This window comes from Arachis ipaensis, chromosome B5 (assembly GCF_059453495.1).
Source record: "Arachis ipaensis isolate K30076 ecotype BB chromosome B5, ASM5945349v1, whole genome shotgun sequence".
NCBI classification, from domain to species: Eukaryota; Viridiplantae; Streptophyta; class Magnoliopsida; order Fabales; family Fabaceae; genus Arachis; species Arachis ipaensis.
The window spans coordinates 137,195,172-137,217,467 of record NC_142440.1 but is presented as its reverse complement, the minus strand read 5'-3'; the positions used below and the strand labels follow the sequence as shown (position 1 = coordinate 137,217,467).

General features: G+C 34.7%; 2 protein-coding genes across 3 annotated transcripts; both read left to right on the top strand.

Moving 5' to 3' along the window:
* Positions 1 to 7,297: 7,297 nt before the first annotated feature.
* On the top strand, positions 7,298 to 12,380 carry LOC107644069 (pentatricopeptide repeat-containing protein At1g20230). The gene is made up of 3 exons (XM_021124474.2): positions 7,298 to 7,693; positions 8,106 to 8,157; positions 8,813 to 12,380. The coding sequence occupies exon 3, from the start codon at positions 9,063 to 9,065 to the stop codon at positions 11,322 to 11,324; it is 2,262 nt and encodes a 753-aa protein (XP_020980133.2). The 5' UTR covers positions 7,298 to 7,693; positions 8,106 to 8,157; positions 8,813 to 9,062; the 3' UTR covers positions 11,325 to 12,380.
* Positions 12,381 to 13,355: 975 nt separating this feature from the next.
* LOC107644068 (putative cyclic nucleotide-gated ion channel 20, chloroplastic) lies at positions 13,356 to 22,199 on the top strand. 2 transcript variants are annotated; one of them, XM_016347853.3, is made up of 13 exons: positions 13,356 to 13,907; positions 14,586 to 15,088; positions 15,837 to 16,028; positions 16,224 to 16,322; positions 16,629 to 16,766; positions 17,015 to 17,257; positions 17,653 to 17,910; positions 18,259 to 18,404; positions 19,101 to 19,178; positions 19,569 to 19,698; positions 20,154 to 20,397; positions 20,523 to 20,685; positions 21,977 to 22,199. In XM_016347853.3, exons 2-13 carry the CDS (start codon positions 14,600 to 14,602, stop codon positions 22,095 to 22,097), a joined length of 2,301 nt encoding a protein of 766 aa, XP_016203339.1. In that variant the 5' UTR covers positions 13,356 to 13,907; positions 14,586 to 14,599; the 3' UTR covers positions 22,098 to 22,199. The 2 variants fall into 2 exon arrangements, with proteins under 2 accessions (XP_016203339.1, XP_020980122.1); XM_021124463.2 differs by lacking the exon at positions 13,356 to 13,907 and having other exon boundaries at positions 14,016 to 15,088.
* Positions 22,200 to 22,296: the final 97 nt, after the last annotated feature.

Genomic DNA, 22,296 nt, shown 5'->3' with positions numbered 1-22,296 from the left:
ATATTTTTTGCTCTAATTTGTCTTTGATGCCTCCTGTTCTAGATCTGAACATGAATATGGGGCTGATTGGCTTGTAATTTTTGCATGATTTATTTTGGATTTTATTTTGATATTGGGATTAGTTTTTGATATACATTTGGGAACATTCTGCCATGTTTTGTTTATCAAGGATAACATATTTTCCATCTTGTTTGGCTTAAACTTGATCTGTTTAAAGGATCCTAAATCCTTGAAAATTTTCAAAGGTGTCACTTATTACCAAATCAAAGGAACACATCATTGCTTGTATATAGGAGTTATTTCTGTGTTTTAATTAGGTTAATCAAAGCACACATTAAGGAGGAGCATGGTAATCAAAAGAAAGGGGGAGCAGTCCGTAAATCATCCAAGGTAAGTTTTCTCTCTTAATTCTTTCAATTCATTTTAATATTGTTTGTCATCAAGGGGGAGATTGTTGAGTTTGAAAAAATAATATTAAAATGATGATCAAACATTATTAAAATGTTAATCAGATGTTTATTAAATTATTACAAATTGTTTGTTTAATGACCACAAGCTTCATATGGTTCTCTCACTTCTTGGTAACTGGAACTTCAAATTCAATTCAATTAATTTCCTTGAAACTTTCACCGAAAGCCATCATTTCTCTCTTCTTTTTCTTCTCTCTTGCTTTCGTCACGTCACTCACTCTTCCAATAAAGAAAGAAAGAAAAGGGAAAGCACATGGGCTATGGAGCATTGAAAGGAAAAAAGATTGTTGCTAAATCAAAGCAAAAAAAAGGGATTACAACTAAGTAGCTAATCTCACTCAGTCAAAACACGTCAAAAGTTTCTTTCCTCATTTGTGATACACCGAGGAACCAAGATGAAAGCCACAAGGTCTCAAGCATGGAAGAAGCAACAAAGGAGAACGTGAAGCCATCTTGGGTCAGAAGCTCATCAACGATCAGAATAAAAATTTTGGGCCAAAGTCAAGCTAAACGGTTAAGATTGAAGAAGCTTGAAGAAAAAGGATGAGAGAGAAGAGGTGAGTTACATGAAGACAGACTCGGTTCTCTCTCTTCTCTCTGATGAAGCCACTGCTAGTCTCTGATGTTGGAGAAGAAGACAGTGTGGGGGTTGAACTTGTTTCAACCTTGGAAGCTTTACTCTTCTATATTAAGGGTAAATGGCCAATGATTGAAGGAAAAGAGAGTAAGTGAAAAGCACAAAGTTCACTTTCATAGCTACCCAAGCTGTTAGAGTTTTTCTCCTTGATGTAGTTCATTTAGTATTTTTTTTCTCAGATTTGATCTGTCTGACTCTCATTGTAAAAGGCAGACATAGTGAGGTTTGTATGAAAAAGCCAATAAGAGGTAAAAGGCAGTGAGTTAAACAGTGAGAAAAAGCCATAAGATGTCTCAGAGGTTCTTTGTACATCTTTCTGTTTTATGTCATGATCTTGTAGGGATTTTCTTGCAAGTTGAGTTAGCACTTTACAGTTGAAAGCTAGAGAGAGTCCTAGTCAAATTCAGATTGGGGTTAGAATCTGGATTTGTCTCGGATAGGATTGGGTAGATCCTAGGGAAGCATTGGTGTTTGTAATCTTGAAAAAGAGATAGTGAAATTCCATCATAGTTGTGATGGAGACTAGTTGTAGGCTACATTGCACTAAGTAGTTGAACCAGGATATATCTGGTGTTATTTCTTCTTCTCTACTCCAATTCTATTTATGTTACTTAGGAGACAAAATGAAAATGACTCTCAACCTCGGTATGAGACAAAAGTAAAAATATATCCTAAGTTTCTGTGAAAAAGTAAAAGTACTATATAGTAGAAAAAGAAGCTAAGATTCAATCCCCATTCTCTTAGCCACTGATAACCATCATAGTTTGACTCCGTGGATATTTTTTTGAGTTTGGAGATGCACGCACAGAGGGACTGTCCAATGATTAACTACCAGGACATGTCGGGTTGGCTATATAACTGACAGATGAGACTCATTAGTCATAGAACAGACATATATCATGTGCATTTGTATATTTTGCTTGGGTGTACATTATTTTGGTTTGCTTAATTGTTTAATTATGCTTATCTGCTACTTGTTCTATTTGCTGTAATTGCACCCCTGTCTGTGTTTTTCTTGCTTGAATTGTATGTATATGTTTTCTGAGAAACTCTTTTTGGTGGAGGTGTGAGGGGGGGAGGGGGTTGTTCCACCGGTAATTCGGAGGGTTGGAAGAGACAGAAGGTCAAGTGTTTGGTTAAAGTTAGATTTAGAACTTGAATACCTTAGATAACTTACCTAATTTCTGGTTTAATTGAATCTTTAAGCTAAAATCTGAGTGTTGGAGTTCTAAGAATGCATTTGGCTTTTCCGGGACCTTTTATATTAACTATGCGGGCACCTTTACCATGCTGAGAACCTCCGATTCTCATTCCATATATATTCTGTTGTTTTTCAGATGCAGGTCGAGAGGCACCTCGCTGAGCGTCTGGAGTTTCCTGTACAAGCGAAGTGTGGTTATTTTGGGATGTTATATTTTGAATTTATGCTATGTATATATGTATATAGATTCTCCTTTGTATATATTTTATGTTTGTCCCTCCTATAGGTTGACTTGGAGAAACAGGTGTTTATTCTGTAGTTTGAGTTATATTTTGGGTTGTATAAATATATACAATTATATACTCTGGTCGGCCTTATCTTCGCAAGTCGAGTCTAGAGCTTGATATCTGTATTTTGGAACTCTGATCTACATATTATGTTTTAGTCTTCTTTTGATCTTACTTATCCGTTTTATGATTATCCTTGCGAATGTGACACAATTTTCTGTTTTCGCTTTTGCTTAACTTCTTCTTCAAGGCTCCTAGTTACAAAATTTCTTTAAACTATATTTATATACATCTTTTCTTTTAGAGATCATAATACCCCGCCACCTCTACTTTACGACTTAAGCGTAAGGCTCTATGTGGTAGGGTGTTACATGCTGTGTATTTTGTTCTGGTTACTTTGATTTTGTGGTTGTTATTTTTGGTTCTTATGCTATACATTTGGTGCTAAATGGAATTAGTTATTGTGTTTTTTACTTTATGTGATTTTCATTTAGCAATGAGCTGATAAAATTATTTGATTATGAATACGAACTATTTCGATATTGTTGTTAATATATAATGGTGTCGTGCTCATAATTTTTCTGTGTTTTTACAGTTTTTGTGTGATGTAAATGAGCAGTTTGTGTCAAAAGTTGGGATGACTTTCAACACATTTGAAAAAGTTGAAAAATTTTACAAAAATTATTCTAAATTTGCATATTTTTCTACTAAAATAAGAAACACAAATAGAAAAAGAAATCAAATTAAGAAAAAGTCATGAATATGACTTATATGACATCATAACTACTACAACTCTCTTGTATGACCTAATTACATCAAATTTAAGTCAATGAAATCGAGTGTACCTCATTTAAATAAGAATGACACCGAAATTATTTAATGATGATCACACACAAATTCAACTGAGAACAAGCACACAAATAAAACTCAACCAACTATAAAACATTTCCAAATTAATTTTGGATTAGAAAAATTCATGAATATGGCTTAAATGACATTAGAATTACTATAACTATCTTATATGACCTAATTATAACAAATTCAAGTTAATGACAACAAGCACAACATATTTAACTCAAAATGACACCGAAAGTAATTAATGATGATGACACATGAACTAAATTTAGAACAAACACACAAACAAGACTCAATTAACCACAAAAATACATACATACAAATTTTAAATCCGAAAAAGTTATCAATATGTTGTTCATAATTCTTGTTTCACCCTTTTAATAAGAATTTGTTTACGATTAAAAAATTTCGATATCAAAATTGAGAAACTTACAATTAAAAAAATTTTGATATTATTTCCTAATAAATTCTGCATAACTCAACAAGAATAAAAATAAGAAAAAAAATTAAAGAAAGAAGGATTAATTTTTTTTACATCATGATTCTTCTTCTTCTTTTTTCTTACATCATGGTTTTTTTTATAAAAAAATACTAAGTATATATTAAAATTAGTCACTAAAACTAATTATTAATATATTTATATATAAATATGTAGTTTAATTTATTTGTAATGTATATTTTTATTTTATATTTTAATTTATATTTTATATTAATGATTAATTTTGATAATTTGTTTTAATATACAATGATTATTTTTTTTATATTTTATGCTGCATGAATTTATATTTTTTTTATCAAGATTGGTTTCCTAAGAGTATTGCTACACATACAAGTCCTTTTAGCATACAAGTCATACAAGTTAATCCTAACCAAATAAAATCCATTTACATAACGCGTGCATAAAAATCACGTTATTCCTCTTTGTATCCCGCGTTCCTCCTCCTCTTCTTTCTTCTTCTTCTCATTCTTCTTTACGTTTCTCCTCATTTTTCTTTGCGTGTTTCATCTTCATCGTTGTTTTTTTTAGGGTTAAGTACGATTTTGGTCCCAACGTAGAGGTCGAAAATCGATTTCGTCCCCAACTTTTTTTTGCTACAAAATGGTCCCCAAAGTTTCAGTTTGTTTTAAATCATCCTTCGGACGAAAATACCCCTCCCTCCCCTCTTCTTCCCCTTCTTCCCCAAAATTATGCAGAAGCACCAGCAGAAGCACAAGTAAAAATAGAACCAGAAGCAACAACAATAATTAATCAAATAGAAGCAGCAGCAGGACAACAACAACAACAACAACAACAACAACAACAACAACAACAACAACAACAACAATGAGTCACCAATGAATCAACAATGGAATCAAGTAGAAATAGAAGAAGCAGGAGCAGAAACAGAAACAGAACAACAACAATAATAATGAAACAATATAATCAATCAGAAGCAGAATCAACCAGAAACAACAATAATAAAAAATTAACAAATATAATAGAAGCAGAATGAAAGAAGAAGAAGAAGAATGGAAGCAGAAGCAGATTCCGGCGAGCCATCCGATCGACGACGAGCAACGGCCATCGAGCAAAGAAGAGCAGCGGCGAAGAACGGCGGCGACGACGGCGAAGACCTTTCCCCTTCTTCTTCCCGAACCCTCTCCCCCCCCTTCTCCCTTCGCATAACCCCTTCCCCCTTTCCCCTTTACTTTACGCGTAAAACCCCTCCCCTCTTCTTTCTCAACACCCCTCCCTCCCCCTTCTTCCCTTCCCCCCCTCCCGCGTTTCTCTTTGCATACCCCCCTTTCTTTCTTTCCCCCCTTCTTTGTATCCCTTTCTTTCCTTTTTTTATTTATTTTTTATTTATTTTATTTTATAATTTTTTAATGAGGGATAATTTGGTAATAAAAAAATAAATTTAGTAAAAAGGACGATTTTAAAACAAACTGAAATCTTGGGGATCATTTTATGGCAAAAAAAAGTTGGGGACCAAAATTATACTTAACCCTTTTTTTATTACTGTTGTTGTTACTGCATTTTTTTCCCTCATCCTCTTTCTATTGATTTTGTAACATTATGTATTTTTTTCTTTGTTTGATTTTTTTTCTCCCAAGAAGAATTGTGAGAATATGAAATAAGAAGAAGAAGAAGAAGCACCAGAAGATGAGGAGGAAGATGAAGAGTTTTGAATTATGCAGAACTTATTAGTACACATACACCGAAAATTCTTAAACAATAAACTCAAATATCTTCATATTACACCAAAATTTGCTGCAAATACAAAAAAATATTTCCTCTAATACTGTATTTTTTCTTTTTTTTTTCCTTATTTCTTTCTTTCTTTCAGTTGAATGAATGTAAGTTCATCATCTTTCAAGTAATTTTGCAGTATTATGTGTTTCTTCTTCTTCTTTGTTTGATTTTTTTATTTTTATTCTTGTTAAGAGAGTAAAGCAAGAAGAAACTCGAGAAGGTAAAACAAAATGAAAAAAATGAATAAGAAAAAAAGAAGAAGAAGATGGTGGTGATAATGAAAAAAAGAAGAAGCAGCAGCAGAAGTTGAGGAAGAGGAAGAGGAAGAGTTTTGAATTATGCTGAACTTATCAGCACACATACACCAAAAATTCTTAAATAATACACTCAAATATCTTTGTGTTACACCCAAATATCTTCGTGTTACACCCAAATTTACTGTAAATACAGAAAAAAAATGTTTCCTCTAATGCTGCATTTTTTTCTTTTTTTTTTCTTATTTCTTTCTTTCTTTTAGTTGAATGAATGTAAGTTCATCATCTTTCAAGTAATTTTGTACCATTATGTGTTTTTTTTTCTTCTTTGTTTGATTTTTTTGTTTTTATTCTTGTTAAGAAAATAAAACAAGAAGAAACTTAAGAAGATAAAATAAGAAAAAAAGATGAATAAGAAGAAAAAGAAGAAGAATAAGTAGGAGAAGATTAGGATGAGGGAGAAGAATAGTTTTGAATTATGTAGAACTTATTAGCACACATACATCGAAAATTCTTAAATAACACACTTAAATATCTTCTGATTACACCTAAATTTGCTGCAAATACAAAAAAAATATTTTCTTTAATGCAGAACTTTTACGTTACATTCAATTCAAACCATCAACGATGAACAACAATTTTCACAAACAAAAATATTATTCACCTACAGAATCATAAACTACTAACGAAAATATTAACTAGAATCGAACCACACCTCAACCACTTGATTGGATTCAAAACAATAATCAATTTCGTTCTTGTTCAATTGACAATTTGAACTTGAATTATTCATTATCTTCAACAACAAGATAACTGATAATAGAGGAGAAAGAGGAAAAAGAAGGAGGAAAAAAATTCCAATGAAAAAAGAAAGAGGAAGAGGAGGAGATGGTGTTGGTGACGACGATAACAAAAGAAAAAAATAACGAAGAAGAAGAAGAAGAACGTGTAGTAACGACATGAAAAAAAAAAATGCACGCGTTAATATAAATGACTTGTATAGACTTGTATCAAAAAATGATAATACTTTCCTAAAATGGTAAGAGAATGAATTAGTTTTCCAATAATGATTACTCTTGAATTAAATTTCTTTCTTAATACTTCAAGCTTTGATCCTTCTATCCGTCGTGGTAGGCGATGCTCTTTGCAACTGTCTCTCAAACCCAATGTTATGAAAATTCGTTCGAATTGACCGGTCAAACCAATTAAATCGTGAACCAATAAAAATTACAGTTCGATTATACCAAAACCGAAAAAAATAAAAATCGTTATTGAACCGTTAAATCGGCCGGTAACCGGTCAGTCGAACCGAATCGGAACCCGGCCGATTTTTTTACTTTGCCCAAAACGCTCAAAACACAGCCGTTTAGCATACAGTAACACCCCCTCCCCCCAACCCTTACCAGTTACTAACCCTAACTCACTCAACTCTCCAACGGCGCAGCAGCACACCCTCCCTCGTCCCTCCCATCACCCTCGAGCTGGCCGTTCCTCTCATCGCCGGCGAGCTCAGCCCCTCCCTTTCGTTCAGCCGCCGTACTGCTCCTGACGCCGTCGCCGGTTGGAGCTTCGAAGCTCACTCGGTCCCTCACTCAGCTAACGTCTCAGACTCTCAGCAGTGGAAGCATAGTCGCCGGGCTCGCCTCCTGCCTCCGTCGCGAAGCTCTGTTCCACCGTCGCCGGCGCCATCTCTGTTCCTGCCTCCGTCGCCAGCTATCCATTTCCAGCGCCATCATCCTTCCTTGCATTTGAAACGGTAATGGAGCCTCAGTTTGATTCTGATTCTGATTTGTTTTTATTCTGAACTTTTTTATTCTGATTGTTGGTTTGATTCTGATTTATTTTTATTCTTCCGACGTCCTCCCCATTGTTGACTCTGATTTGTTTTTTGGTTGGGTTGTTCTTGATTCTTTGGTTGGATTGTTAATTCTATTTTTTTTTTACTTTGAATTTTTTGTTCTGTTTTTTTTTTATTAATTCTGGTTTAGGATTGATTTTATGCTTTTGACTCATTCCAAGATTTTTTTCTAATTTATTTGTTCTGTTGCTGATTTATTTCTTTAATTCTGGTTTTGCTTCCGCTGCTCCTACTGTCGTCGTCGTCGGACGCTCGCTTGTGGTTTTGCCTCTGCTGTTTGTTCTGATTCTCATTCGTGGCAACTCCCCAGTCATCTTTGCTGCTCTGTTCAGCTACCTGCGCCGCTATACTCTGCATCACTGGTGTGTTCCGCCTCTCTTCTCTGCGAATTGCCTCTGAATCTTTTGTTTTTTCGCACTTAGTTAATTTTTATTGTTGATCAATGTGGTGGCGGTGGTGTTGCTATATACGTGTATTGTTGCTGCTGCAACTGAAATTTTGCAACGTGTTATTGGTTTGTTGCTTGTATAAACTATATTATAATTGTTATTGCTGCTGCATTCCTTAGGTCCAGAATTATTGTGGTTTTCCCCCCCCCCCCCCCCAAATAATTCACATGTGAAGTAGAGTATACATATATCATAATTGGAATTCGTCGCTTTGTCTCTTAAAATCAGAAAGATAGCTGTAATTTAATTTGATCCATCTAGTATTCGAGAATCATGTTTCGTGAGATGTTCTTCTTGTGATATCCATTTATCACTTTTTGGATTGGGCAAACGCGAAGCAGAAGCCATTTCACTTTATGTTAGTTTGGTACTTGATGTTATTTTAGAAGCAGAAGCCATTTTGGAGTGAAATCAGTTTTACATCTTATTAGTTTGGTGCTTGTTGACTTAGCTAGATTGGTAGAAAAATCTTCATCAAAAGCTATAATTAATTAATTATATTTTAGGATGTATATTTATAATTTATTTATTATTTTATTCTAAAACAATTTTTTCGGTTGAATCACAGTTAGACCAGTTGGATCAATGAATCAGTGAACCAGTGACCAAAGCGGTTCGATGACCGGTTCGGTTCTCAGAACCTTGCTCAAACCTCATCGCATCTTATAGCAGAGTATGCTAAACAAGCTATGCAACAGCAACAATAAACCTTCAATCATGTCCGCACCCAAAACCCCAATCCCACTTCGTCTTCCTCCTTCCCACCCATCGCAACACTAACAACAGCAGTAAAACACAACCCCAACAAAGATTTTTTTATGCCCTCCATGTTCAATGGTATCTACAACATAATATTGCAATGCCTGAGTTCCAGCACCATTACCCTTTCCCACGCGCGTCAAGCCCACGCGCACATTCTCAAGCTCGACCTCTACGGCGACACCTACATCACCACAAGGCTTCTCTCTCACTACGCCAATAATCTCTGCTTTTCACAAGTCACAAACCTCGTACTCCATTTCTTCCCCAATCCAACCCTTCCTTCCTTCACCACTATCATCAACGCCTTCACCAGGTCCCACCAATACGACGCCGTTCTACGCCTCTTTTCCCTCATGGGTCATAAGGGTCTTGCCCCTGATGGGTTCCTTCTCCCGAGTGCAATCAAAGCCTGTGCTGCGTTGCAAGCCTTGAAGCCCGGGCTGCAGTTTCATGGGTATGCTTTTGTGTCTGGTTATGCCTTGGATTCAATTTTGGCGTCTTCTCTGGTGCATATGTATCTGAAGTGTGATAGTATTGGGGATGCGCATCGACTGTTTGATGAAATGCCTGAGAGGGATGTTGTCGTTTGGAGCGCGATGATCGCGGGTTACTCGCGACGTGGGATGGTTGAGAGGGCCAAGGAGATGTTTAGTGAGATGAGGAGTGAGGGGGTGGAGCCCAATTTGGTATCGTGGAATGGGATGCTTGCTGGGTTCAGCAATGCAGGGTGGCATGTTGAGGCTGTGGAGTTGTTCAAGACAGTGCTGAGCGAAGGTTTTTTGCCTGATGGGTCAACCGTATCATGTGTGCTTCCTGCTTTGGGGCAGTTGGAGGATGGAGTGGCTGCGAAACAGGTTCATGGTTATGTGATCAAACAGGGATTGGGATTGGATAGGTTTGTGGTCAGTGCGCTGCTTGATATATATGGGAAGTGTGGATGCACACAGGAGATGTTGCAGGTGTTTGATGAGGTCGATCAGAGGGAAGTTGGTTCTTTGAATGCTTTTCTAAATGGGTTGTCGCGAAATGGTTTGATTGACACTGCATTGGAGGTGTTCAGGAAGTTCCTTGATGAAGGAGTTGAATTGAATGTTGTGACTTGGACCTCTATGATATCTAGCTGTGTGCAGAATGGGAAGGACATGGAAGCTTTGGAGCTTTTTAGAGAGATGCAGGCTCATGGAGTGGAGCCTAATGCTGTAACGATACCAAGCTTGATTCCTGCATGTGGAAATATTTCAGCATTGAAGCATGGGAAGCAAACCCATTGCTTTTCTCTCAGGAAGGGGATATTTGATGATGTTTATGTAGGTAGTGCATTGATAGATATGTATGCAAAGTGTGGAAGAATCCAGTTATCTCGGCTTTGTTTTGATAAAATGTTGGATCCAAATTTGGTTTCTTGGAATGCAGTAATGAAAGGATATGCAATGCATGGGAAGGCTAAGGAAACAATAGAGATGTTTCGAATGATGCAAGAGAGTGGCATGGAGCCTGATGAGATTTCCTACACATGTGTGTTATACGCATGCGCCCAAAATGGCTTAACTGAAGAAGGGTGGCAATATTTCAATAGCCTGTCAAAAGAACATGCCATTGAAACTAAAACAGAACACTATGCTTGCATGGTGACACTTCTTAGTCGTGTAGGGAAACTTGAAGAAGCTTATTCTCTCATCAAGGAAATGCCATTAGAACCTGATGCTTGCATCTGGGGAGCCTTACTAAGTTCCTGTAGAGTTCACCATAATTTGAGTTTAGGCGAGATTGCTGCAGAAAAGCTTTTCCTGTTAGAACCCGATAACCCGGGGAACTACATTCTTCTGTCCAACATCTATGCTTCAAAGGGCATGTGGGATGAAGTAGACAGAATTCGTGATGTGATGAAGAGTAAGGGTTTGAGGAAAAATCCTGGCTACAGTTGGATTGAGATTGGAAACAAAGTACACATGCTTGTTGCTGGTGACAAGTCGCATCCACAAATGCAAGAGATATTGGAGAAATTGGAAAAGTTGAGTGCTGAGATGAAGAAATGTGGTCACCTTCCTAAGACTGGACTTGTGCTGCACGATGTGGAGGAACAAGAGAAGGAGCAGATATTGTGTGGGCACAGTGAGAAGTTGGCAGTAGTATTAGGACTACTCAACACGAGTCCGGGGCAGCCTCTTCAAGTGATTAAGAACCTGAGAATCTGCAGTGACTGCCATGCCGTTATAAAATTTATTAGCAGTTTGGAAGGGAGAGAAATTTTTGTAAGAGACACAAATCGTTTTCACCATTTCAAGGATGGTGTTTGCTCTTGTGGAGATTATTGGTAATTTCTCATGAACTTCATTTCTAGAGACATCACATATCCACCATTTGAGTCTCCAACAATTATTCCAATAATAACATATCCGATTTGACCTATGGATGAATACACAAACATACATTTCATGCTTGTTTGGGTAATAGCAATGAGATTCCCCAATATCATGCTAAGAATAGCTAGGATTTCCAAAAGAAGATGCCATTCGTTTGATGAGAAATAAAAAGGAATATCGAAAATTCGAGTGGCTGAAGCTGAAGCAGCTACTTTTGGAGTAACAGAAAGAAAAGCAACGACTGGAGTGGGAGAGTCAGAGTCGAAAAGAGGATTCCTCACTTCTTTCTCTCATTCAAAACCGTGCATGAGACTTTCATCTCGCACGGCTCCTAAGTGATAAAAGAAAGAACTCATCTTCTTTCTTTTTTGATTACCTTCCTCGCGTATGTATAAGACCAAATCCATTCGATTTAGAATTTTCAAAATGATTACTATACTAATCCTTAACTTTTCGAGGAATCCTTCATCAGTGGTTGCCAAACACAGAATACACTAATCAAGATTATTTTTGTATCCATTTGATGCGATGGAGTTGTCAAGTTGAGAGCAATGGATGTGCATTGTCATTTTAGCAATTGGCAGTTAGATTATAGTTCTGTTCAGTCCCTTGTTTCCTTTAACAGAGATCTTCTGTCAGTCGCATGATCTAGATTATACTGAAAGGCGATGGTGGTCCATATCAGCAGATTTTCCTTTTTAGTTCTGTCCATGTTGTTGGCAGATGCATGATTTAGCATCAATTAGGAAATTTAAAGACATAAATTCGAGATATTGTTCCTCACAAGCTAGCCTTCACAGCATCTTTTTTGTTTCTGCTGAATGAAATTGTGTATTCTGGGCATGGGAATGCTGTTTTCTGCTCGTCTTTAGAAGGCATTTCATTGCACAAGTTCGTGATACTCGGCCCCGCTCAAGCTATAAAGTCCCCTAACCGCATGATTGTATGGTTTAAACATCAAATTAATATAGAAGGTATCTATGATATTTAATACAACATTCATTTATTTCTTATTTTAATGTTATCCTTGGTGATCTTGATAGTGAAACTGTATTTGCTCAGCTTGATATAATACTATCTTGATCAATCTATTTTCAGCCAATGGCTTGAAATTGTGATTTGTTCTAATGATTTGTTGTACTCAGGTAAGTATAAAACTTCTGTCAATATTTCTTGTGGTTTGGAGGGCTTCTTGGACTCCTCCAAGAACTCCTAAGTAAATGTGAGTAATGTCTCGTGAAAAAGAACTTAATGCCATTGTCTATTGCATGATTGGTGCAGATAAACATTATTGAAGGAGCATCAAACATTATTGTGGTTTTTGTCTTTATAAATGGCTGATACCTTGAATGAGCAACAGTTTATCAACATGGCTGATACCTTGAATGAGCAACAGTTTATGAACAGTTGAACCAGACCAAGGTAGACTGGATCGACCAAGCAAACCAGACCGGATTGGAAATAACCAAACTGGACCGAATCGGCCCACACTACACCAAACCAAACTGAATTACGCCAAACTCAAATTAGACTAAAGTAAATCAAATCAAATTATACCTGACCAAATAGAAGTGGAAAGTGCTAAAGAGGAACCTTAGAAAACCAAATTAGACCATTTTTTATTTTATTTTTCAAACAATTTTAAGCCTAATTAATAATAAAATATTGTTACAAACAGTTATACTTTTAAAGTAATAGTATTTTGAAAAATACATTTCTAATCAATCGGTGGGTTTGATTTGTATTTTTATTTTCAATTTTCTTTGTTTTTAGAATTTTGTAGGAAAAAAAAATAGTAAAAACAATAAAATTTTATTTTCATTTTTATTTCTTATTTTTTTTATAATTTAAAAAAAAAAATACTAAAAATAAAAACAGAAAATAAAAATACAAAACAAACGCAAATTTAATTTTTGATATCTTAATATGCAAATAGTCAAAGTGGATTATTATAAATAGAAGTATACTACAAGTCTATAACATAACATATATAAGAAATTTTCTTTGTTAGGACTTATTTGGCAGTAAGGAAAATGATACTAAGACAATAGCGGTGGCCGTGTCAACTCTCACAGTAATGAAATTCAGTAAGAATTTCCTGTGATTGAAGCATGTTATTGACATATTGACTAATTTTCACATATTGTAACATTTGAAGTCAAAGCCCTACATTATTTCTACGTAGTTTAGGACAAACAGAACTCAACTTCTTTTAATTCCAAACCAAACTAGAGGTTGTCACTTGTCAGCATAACATAACAACGTGTGCAAAGGTGTAAACTTGTGGAATGGGGCAAACAGGAAATTGCATGGGAAACACACCCACAACACATAACACACATAGATCACAAAACAATGACTCAGCTCCAATCTTTCTCTCTCTATGTTTCCCTTTCACACTGCCGCTTCTTCAAAGTCCTTACTTTTTACCCAGTCAGCACATTCATTCACAATTCTCCTCTATATATTTATCTTGAAGAGGAAATGGTTGATTGGTATCAGGGTTAGAATAGATAGTGGAGTTCTTTTGACAAACAGGTGTTTACTCTCTCTTATTCCACTTGTTTGTTTGTCTGTTTTCTTAATTTGGTGTGCTTTCTTTTATTGATTTGCTGGTTATCTTTTTCTTGCTTTTAGTCAATCTTAGTAAATTATGCTTGGACACTTTTTCATTACGGCAATTACCATTTTCAAGGAGTAATGAAAATTAACATGTGTTTAACGGTTTAAGTTCCTTGTTATGGTTTATTCTTGGTTGGAGAGAAATTAAATATAGTGCTATTACCACCTCCTTTAATGTTTCTCATTGGCTGCATTGCATTGAGATGAATCAATAAAATATGTTGATCTCAGCAATATATAATTCATTTTAAGATATTGCAGACTGTATATTTCAAAAGAATTAGAAGAAAATACCTTAACCAATGAATAATGAACAGTTGACTAAGATCAGCTGATGCTCTTTTTCTTTTCCTTTTTCTTTTGTTTAAATAAACCGCTGTGTTGTGTTTTTAGTATAATGGACCTGAAAATTCCAATCAATCTAATAATTATCAGGAGTATAACTGTATAAGGATAGGCTTTCTCACATATGATCTCTGGATTCCTGTCTTGCCACCTTGGACATCTTGTTTCCTGTTATTTATTCATTGTTTTGTGCAAGGCTATTAAATTAACTTTGACTTGGGAATAATTATTATTTTGTTAATACTGCAGAGTGGTCAAGAGACATGGCTAGTTCCGGAAAAGATGAGGAACCAATGCTGTCAGACACTCATCTAAAGCAATCAAATGAACCTGTTAATTCTAAATTCCGAAATCCTGCACCTAGGACACGTAGCATATCAATTTCTATTCCCATGTTCTCGATGGAACCACGCGAAAGAGTAAGTGATATTAGGGGACACACAGGTCCCCTACGGAGTCAGAGAAAAATCCCACTTGATCAGATGAGTGGTCCATTGTATGTTTCCAATAAATCTGGAGCTCTCTTTCGGGCAGGGAAGCAACCAGCAGAAACTAAGACAGAAAACTTTCCTTCGTTCCGTGGTGGCATGGCTGAAAGTGATTTGCAAAACAACTATAATGGTAAAAATGAACATTTAGCAAGGTCTGGTCAACTGGGAATGTGCAATGATCCATATTGCACGACTTGCCCGACTTACTTCAAGGCTACTCAACAAAGGAATTCAAAAGCTTCGGCTATATTCAGTCCGAAGGTACTTTCTTCCTAAATAGACTATCCTTTCTTTCATGTTAAGAGATTTAGATGTTAATGATGGAACACTATTAGCTCGATCCTATAGCCAAACCCACCAAATGGAGCAAGGCTTAGTTGTGGTTATATATTTTGAGGTTGCATTAGATTACACTATGCACTCAGGTTCTTATGTTATTGATATGTTGCTAATTTTATTCCAGATGTGTGCTGTAATGTCTGGTTCTAAGCAAACTTATGATTTGATATGCTTATTTTTCCTTTCCCATGGTTTTATATATATAACAAATAATTATTACACTTCTAGTTGTATCTATGTTTGGTTATTATGGTTATTTTCATCAAGTATTTTGTCAGTGTTAAGTAATCTAACAAGCATTATGAAACATGGAGTTGTCCTGTGATGGATAATAGAGATAAAGATAGCAAGGTCTAATAATAGAGCAGCATAGCAGACAACATAATTATAAGAAAACGATCCTTATCTGAGTACAACTAGATTCCATGAAAATTTATATGGCTTAGTAATTCTACTAAGCTTTATTGTGCTATTATAGGCAATATTCTTTAAATTTTAAAATATTCTACTCTACCTTTTTGTGGAAATTTAACCTGTGAATTGTTTCGACGATATTAGCACCTGTTTAACTACAAAAAAGAAAAAGAAAAAAAAAAGCCTTTTCTCACTAGGTGAGACAATAATAACTCCTATTACTGAACTAATTTTGTTGAACTTTGGATGTTTTCAGTTTCACAATTCCCTTTACGGGGATGCCAAGTGTTGGGCAAGAAGACTTTCTGCTTTCTTGATTCCTTATGTACCTCGGGTTATGAATCCTCATACAAAACTTGTTCAACAATGGAATCAGTTTTTTGCAATTTGTTGCTTGTTGGCAATTTTTGTGGATCCATTATTTTTCTTTTTGCTCTCTGTGCAGAAGGTATGATTTCCCCACCTGTTGTTTAGATTCAAAGAATTTAATGTTTTGTGGTTCACTTAAACAAGCTCTTATCACTTGCAATACAAATGAACACCTTTATGTGCTAGGATAGTTCCAAAGCAAGGCATTACTTTGTTTTATAGAATCTCTCAAATTCACAGAACTCTTAATTTTTATTCTGCTTGTTTCATGTAGGAACATAAATGTATTGTTATGAACACACCAATGACAACTTTGCTTGTTTTTCTTAGAAGCATGAACGATTTTGTATACCTCATAAACATTATTCTTCAGGTAACTTTCAGAAATTTCAGCTGATTGTTTATTCCTTGTGCATTATTTTTCATACATTAACGATGGTCACTTTGAGACATATATTTGAGCTCCTAAGTGTTTATTTGTGTGTGCACTAGAAAGTAATCTCATTGTATAAATACAAAATTTTAATAAATTTTACTGTTAATGCTAGGCTTCAACAATGATAATATTTTTGGTGAATCAATGAATTTTTTATTTGTTCGGTTGGCAGGCTAGGTTGGTACTCTTCTGTGATGCAGCAAAGCATAACTAACTTTTCAATTTTTTTTTTTCTTTTCCCAGTTTAGGTTGGCTTATGTGGCTCCTGAGTCTAGGGTGGTTGGTGCTGGGGAGTTAGTTGACCATCCTAAGAAAATTGCTCTTCATTACCTTCAAACATATTTTTTTCTTGACTTACTAGTTGTAATTCCACTTCCTCAGGTAAACATCGTCCATCCCTCTTTCTTATTTCAGTTTTGGTGTCTCATACTCCAAATGATCAATATTCGATGTATATATATCAAGTAAATTGTTATATTTGATTGTTCAAGACTTTAAACTGCTATGTCAAGTAAATTTAGATGAATAATTGGTTCTGTGTATTTCTTTCTAAGCTGATTGTAGTTCTATTTCATATTATATATGCATTTTGACTTCCTTGTTATGATATAACTCTGTAATATTTACAGATAATCATATTGTTTGTAATACCACAAAACTTGGGATCATCAGGAGCAAACTATGCAAAGAATCTTTTGCGAGCTGTTATCCTTGTTCAGTATATTCCCAGATTGTGTAGGTTTCTACCAATGCTGATTTCTCCAACCGGATTCGTATTTGAGTCAGCATGGGCAAATTTCTTTATAAATCTTCTTACCTTTATGCTCTCTGGTCATGTTGTTGGGTCATGGTGGTACCTCTTTGCTTTGCAGGTATGTGTAGGCCTTTCGCCAAAGAACTCTTGTAGTTTCTTTTTCGATGACTACAGTTTTGGTTTCAGATTATTTTTTATTTATTACTTTTATGTACACCTTACAAATTCATTTTTTAATAAACAATAAAACAAAAGGAACACAAACAATACATCATTTTTTTCTCTTTTTCCCCCCAAAGCAATGCATATATTAAGGATTCATGATAAAATCATATCATGCTTATGACAACAGAAGAAAAGAAGTAATGCTTAGATTGCAGACTTTTGATTTGGTATCCTTGATATTATGCATTATTGTTTGCATGGATTCAAGTTATGTCCAAGCAGTGTCAAATAATCGAACAATATATACATATATGTATTTTACTTTCTTTTCCCTTGTTTCTTTTCCAGAGGGTTAATCAATGTTTACGAGATGCATGCAAGAAATCTGATATTCTTGAATGCAACAGATTCATTGACTGTGGTCATGAACATGCTGAAAAATATCGAAATAAAATGAATTGGAAGTATTGGATGAATGACACTAATTCATCAGCTTGTTTTACTGAAGATGGTTTTCCTTACGGGATTTATCTTAAAGGTGTCAACCTTACTGCAGAACATAATGTGATCACTAGATATGTATATTCATCGTTTTGGGGATTCCAGGTAGATCTTTCATTTCTTTTCTCAATATTAATTGTGTCTAATGAGTGAAGCAAGCTAAGGTGCATAATTCACAACTAAAATAGAGGAAAAACAAGTTACGATATCATGAGCGATCAACAAGCAAGATATAAATTTCAGAAATTCTAAATTTGAAGCTGATGACATTCGAAGTGTGTAATACTTTGTTACAAACATCTGGAGCAAATGAAATATTTTAGAACCTGAAATTCCCAAAGATTGTTCAGTGTTCTGTAGGAACAATATTGTGCTTAGGATAGTACATGCATGCAATTCAATATTTATTTCTTAATGAAACTCAACGAATGCTACATCTGTTTCATTTTGCAGCAAATTAGTACTCTGGCTGGCAATTTGACCCCAAGCTACTTTGTTTGGGAAGTCCTTTTCACCATGGCCATCATAGGATTGGGACTCTTGCTTTTTGCTCTTCTCATTGGAAACATACAAAACTTTCTTCAGGCTCTCGGACGCAGGTAGATTGTCTTGCTTGTATTCAATGCCTCAAAAGTCAACATGTTGAGTGACTAAGAAGTACTACTGTTTGAGAGCAGTGTTCTTTAATTTCCATTCTCACTAAATTAATTAGTGATTTAAGATTCCCTTAAGCATTAGTTAAGAAAATTATGTGATGTTCCAGCTTGAAGAATGAAGGATATATCAGTGTGCCAGAGGGGAATAGGATTGCACTTCTCGTTGCTGTATATTAATTAGAAAGAACCCGGAAGGTTTTATACCTTTAGAATTATGGCTATCTATGTTTTCAGATTTAACTATCAATTATGCTAGCTTAGCGGTACATTAGCAAAATAACTAAATAAAAACGTAACTTAGCAGAACTCAGCATGGTCGGTTATTTGAATGAATGCTAAAATCTTGTTTTAGTGAATAGTAATTGAACTGTATCTGTAAGTCTTATTTTTTGACACCTGAAATGTTTATAATTATGGTGGATCAATGTGAATAAATGCAAAACTCTTGTCCTAGCTTAAATTTCCCTAGAATGATTCTTACTGAGTCTTATAATCTATATCCTGGTATGTTGTTTGACAGCTTTCCTATCTTATATATGACATACCAAAAATATATCCGGTCTTGCTTTTTTAGTTTTAGTTTTGATAGTTGTCTTTGTAAGCATATATGTAAACTCATTTCCTTCCTTTCTTCTAAAGGAGGCTAGAAATGTCACTTAGGCGACGTGATGTGGAGCAGTGGATGAGTCATCGACGCTTAGCAGAAGACTTGAAAAGGTAACTATTTTTCTTCATTTAGTATTTGTAGCTAAATTGATTAAATTTTCCCACTAGTTCATTGTCCATTCTTCACAGAACATCATTTATTGGAAATTTATGTATTAACTTTGTAAACAATTTCTTGGTGACATATACAAAATGTTTACATGATATGATTTTTTGCAAGGAACCAAATTATTCCATTGCTCATGGACAAATTAAAACATATGAGAAGCAAATCATGGTCCTGTATTGTAGGTTGTTGAAAAAAACAAAAAGAGCAAGAAGAGAAGATATGTCTATCATATCTGTTTCGTTCATATAGGCATTATAATCACGGATTTTGTGGATGATATAACACAAGTTTTAAGGAATTCAATCCACTTACATGACTGGCCTATGTTGTAGGAGAGTGCGACAAGCTGAACGTTACAACTGGGCTGCAACAAGAGGAGTGAATGAAGAAGTGCTTCTGGAAAATTTGCCTGAAGACCTTCAGCGGGACATTAGACGTCATCTCTTTAAATTTGTTAAGAAAGTGAGTAGGCCTTTTTACCAATGTGCCACATTTTCCGAAACTTACTACCAAAATGCTATTCTTTTGAAACTAATTACCAGATTCCACTTTTTCTATATTACTATAATCAATCATAATTAAAAATGAAATAACAAAACAGTTCTCACCTTAGCAAATGGGTGGACATTTGGGTAATTAGTTTTAAAAGTATGACATTTTGATAATAAGTTCCGAAAAAATGGTACATTTGGAAAAAAAAGCCAAGTGAGTACATAGGTACACCCTACAATTCAACCCATGCAGCGTAAAGTTAGACAGTACAACTAAAAATGTTACTAAAGGCTATTTTGAAGTCAAAGCTCATGAAGTTGAATCTATTGCATCAAAGGTCTTTGGATTAACGAACTAAGTTTGGAGGCAATGATGATTTGATTCTAATGTTTATGTCTTATCATCTTGTGGTGTATACAATGCAGGTTAGAATTTTTGCCTTGATGGACGAGCCTATCTTGGATGCCATCTGCGAAAGACTAAGACAAAAAACGTACATCAAAGGAAGCATAGTTTTGTACAATGGTGGTTTGGTAGAGAAGATAGTTTTTATCGTGCGTGGGAAATTGGGGAGCATAGGCGAAGATGGAAATGTATCTTTATCTGAAGGCGATGCTTGCGGCGAAGAACTTTTGACTTGGTGTCTTGAGCATACTTCAGCAAACAGAGGTAACATTTTGCATTTCCTTGCAATACTTGATGCACAAGGAAAGTACCTAATTCATGTTTTCATAGCATGCTGTACTTAAAAAAAAAGTGATCATTTATCAATACCAACTTTGTTTCTTTTGCAGATGGCAAAAAAGTAAAAATCCCAAGACACAGGTTAGTTAGCAATAGAACAGTTACTTGCTTAACAAATGTGGAGGCTTTTTCTCTCAGTGCGGCAGACCTTGAAGAAGTTACAAGCCTTTATGCACGATTCCTGAGGAGTCCGCGTGTTCATGGAGCCATTAGGTTAGGTTATCCTTTATTCTTATGCCTGTATCTTATTTTTTTTTTTTAAAGTAAAGTGACAAATAAATTCTCAATAATTTACAATAAAGACTGACTAATAAAATTTTTTAAGATAATAGATGTGGTTATCTTTAAATTAGTTCCTATGATTAAAATAGAAGGTCTTAATTTGAACTAACTTGTTCATGTTTATTATCCTGGATAATTTTATTGGTATTTTTTTCTTTAAAAACTAATATGTCCGAAATATAAATTTTCAGAATTTATTTGTCAAGGAAAATTCTTCCATGGTCCAAAAGAACATTATGAATTATCTCAATTGTTAAAAAAAATTGAGAGTAAAGTGTGATTTTTAATCCTTCATTACTCTCTTTCTCATGTTTTTTTTGTCCCACTTATAGATCACACTTTACTCTTTCAATTTTACCAAAAATTGAGAAGATCCATTTCCTTAAATGCGTGCTCTAAGTTCATCCATGAGCGGTCTTCGTTTAAAATGTTAAAAATTATATTAAAATTAGAGAATGACTGATAGTGCATCCTATATGATTCTCGCATGCCATTCTATCTAGTTTTGTTCTGCACCGAGTGATTAGTGAATCAGTGTTGGTCTTTTCAACAGTAGAAACTAGAAAGCATGTCTCAGATAATGGGTGCATCATTTCATTTTTTTTTTTAAATCGAGGGAGTAAAGTTAATCTTTAATCTTTTATTATTTTTTCTTTTATATTTTTTTAGAGAAAATGACAAATAGGTCCTTGACTTTTTGATTGGCAGACATTTAAGTTTTTGAGGATTTAAAAATACGTTTAAGTCTCTGACCTTTTCAAAACCTAGACATAGATCCCTCATATTAACTTGAGTTTGTTAGACTCAACGATATGGATGCACACGTAAGGGAATTTTTAAAATTGAATAAATTAGACTCAAGAATGAAGAATCGATATGTCCATAGACTTAAATGTATTTTTAAATCTTCAGGAACTTAAATGTCCGCAGATAAAAAATTCAGGGATCGATTTGTCCTTTTTTTTTTTTTTAAATATAAAATGAGAGATTACACTTTATCATGTGAAGTGAAATATACAATAAAAATTTAAGTACAGTTAACTTTATGTATACAGTTAATAATTAAGAACTATTAAATGATAATTTAATCAAATCAGTCAAATCATTTAATATTTTTCAACTATCACCTGAGTTTTCACCGAAAGATACACATGTGATGTCTGTCTTTGCTTCTTTAAATTCTTAACTGACGGCATACTTTTGATTCGTCCACTAATTTTAGGTATGAATCACCGTATTGGAGATGCTTTGCAGCAACGCGCATTCAGGTTGCATGGAGGTACAGGAAGAAACGTCTTAGTAGAGCTGACACTTCACAATCACATGAAACATTATATACATAACTTTTAACAAAAATGCTTCATTATTCTTAAAAATAAGTAACTAAACTAATCATTATGTATTTGTATATATTTATATATATTAATTCATATATTTTTTCAGCTAAATAGTTAATTAGTCACCGGATTCTTAGACATGTTATAATAGAATAATCAAATTTAGAATAAACGAATAATTGAACTTGTTTACAGTAATATAACA

Excerpts from the sequence above, each read along its gene's own strand:
- LOC107644069 (XM_021124474.2), top strand. The coding sequence starts at position 9,063 with ATGCCCTCCATGTTCAATGGTATCTACAACATAATATTGCAATGCCTG.
- LOC107644068 (XM_016347853.3), top strand. The coding sequence starts at position 14,600 with ATGGCTAGTTCCGGAAAAGATGAGGAACCAATGCTGTCAGACACTCAT. Across the intron at positions 16,767-17,014 it reads TTGTAATTCCACTTCCTCAG|ATAATCATATTGTTTGTAAT; the intron begins GTAAACATCGTC and ends TAATATTTACAG. Across the intron at positions 19,179-19,568 it reads TTAGCAGAAGACTTGAAAAG|GAGAGTGCGACAAGCTGAAC; the intron begins GTAACTATTTTT and ends CCTATGTTGTAG.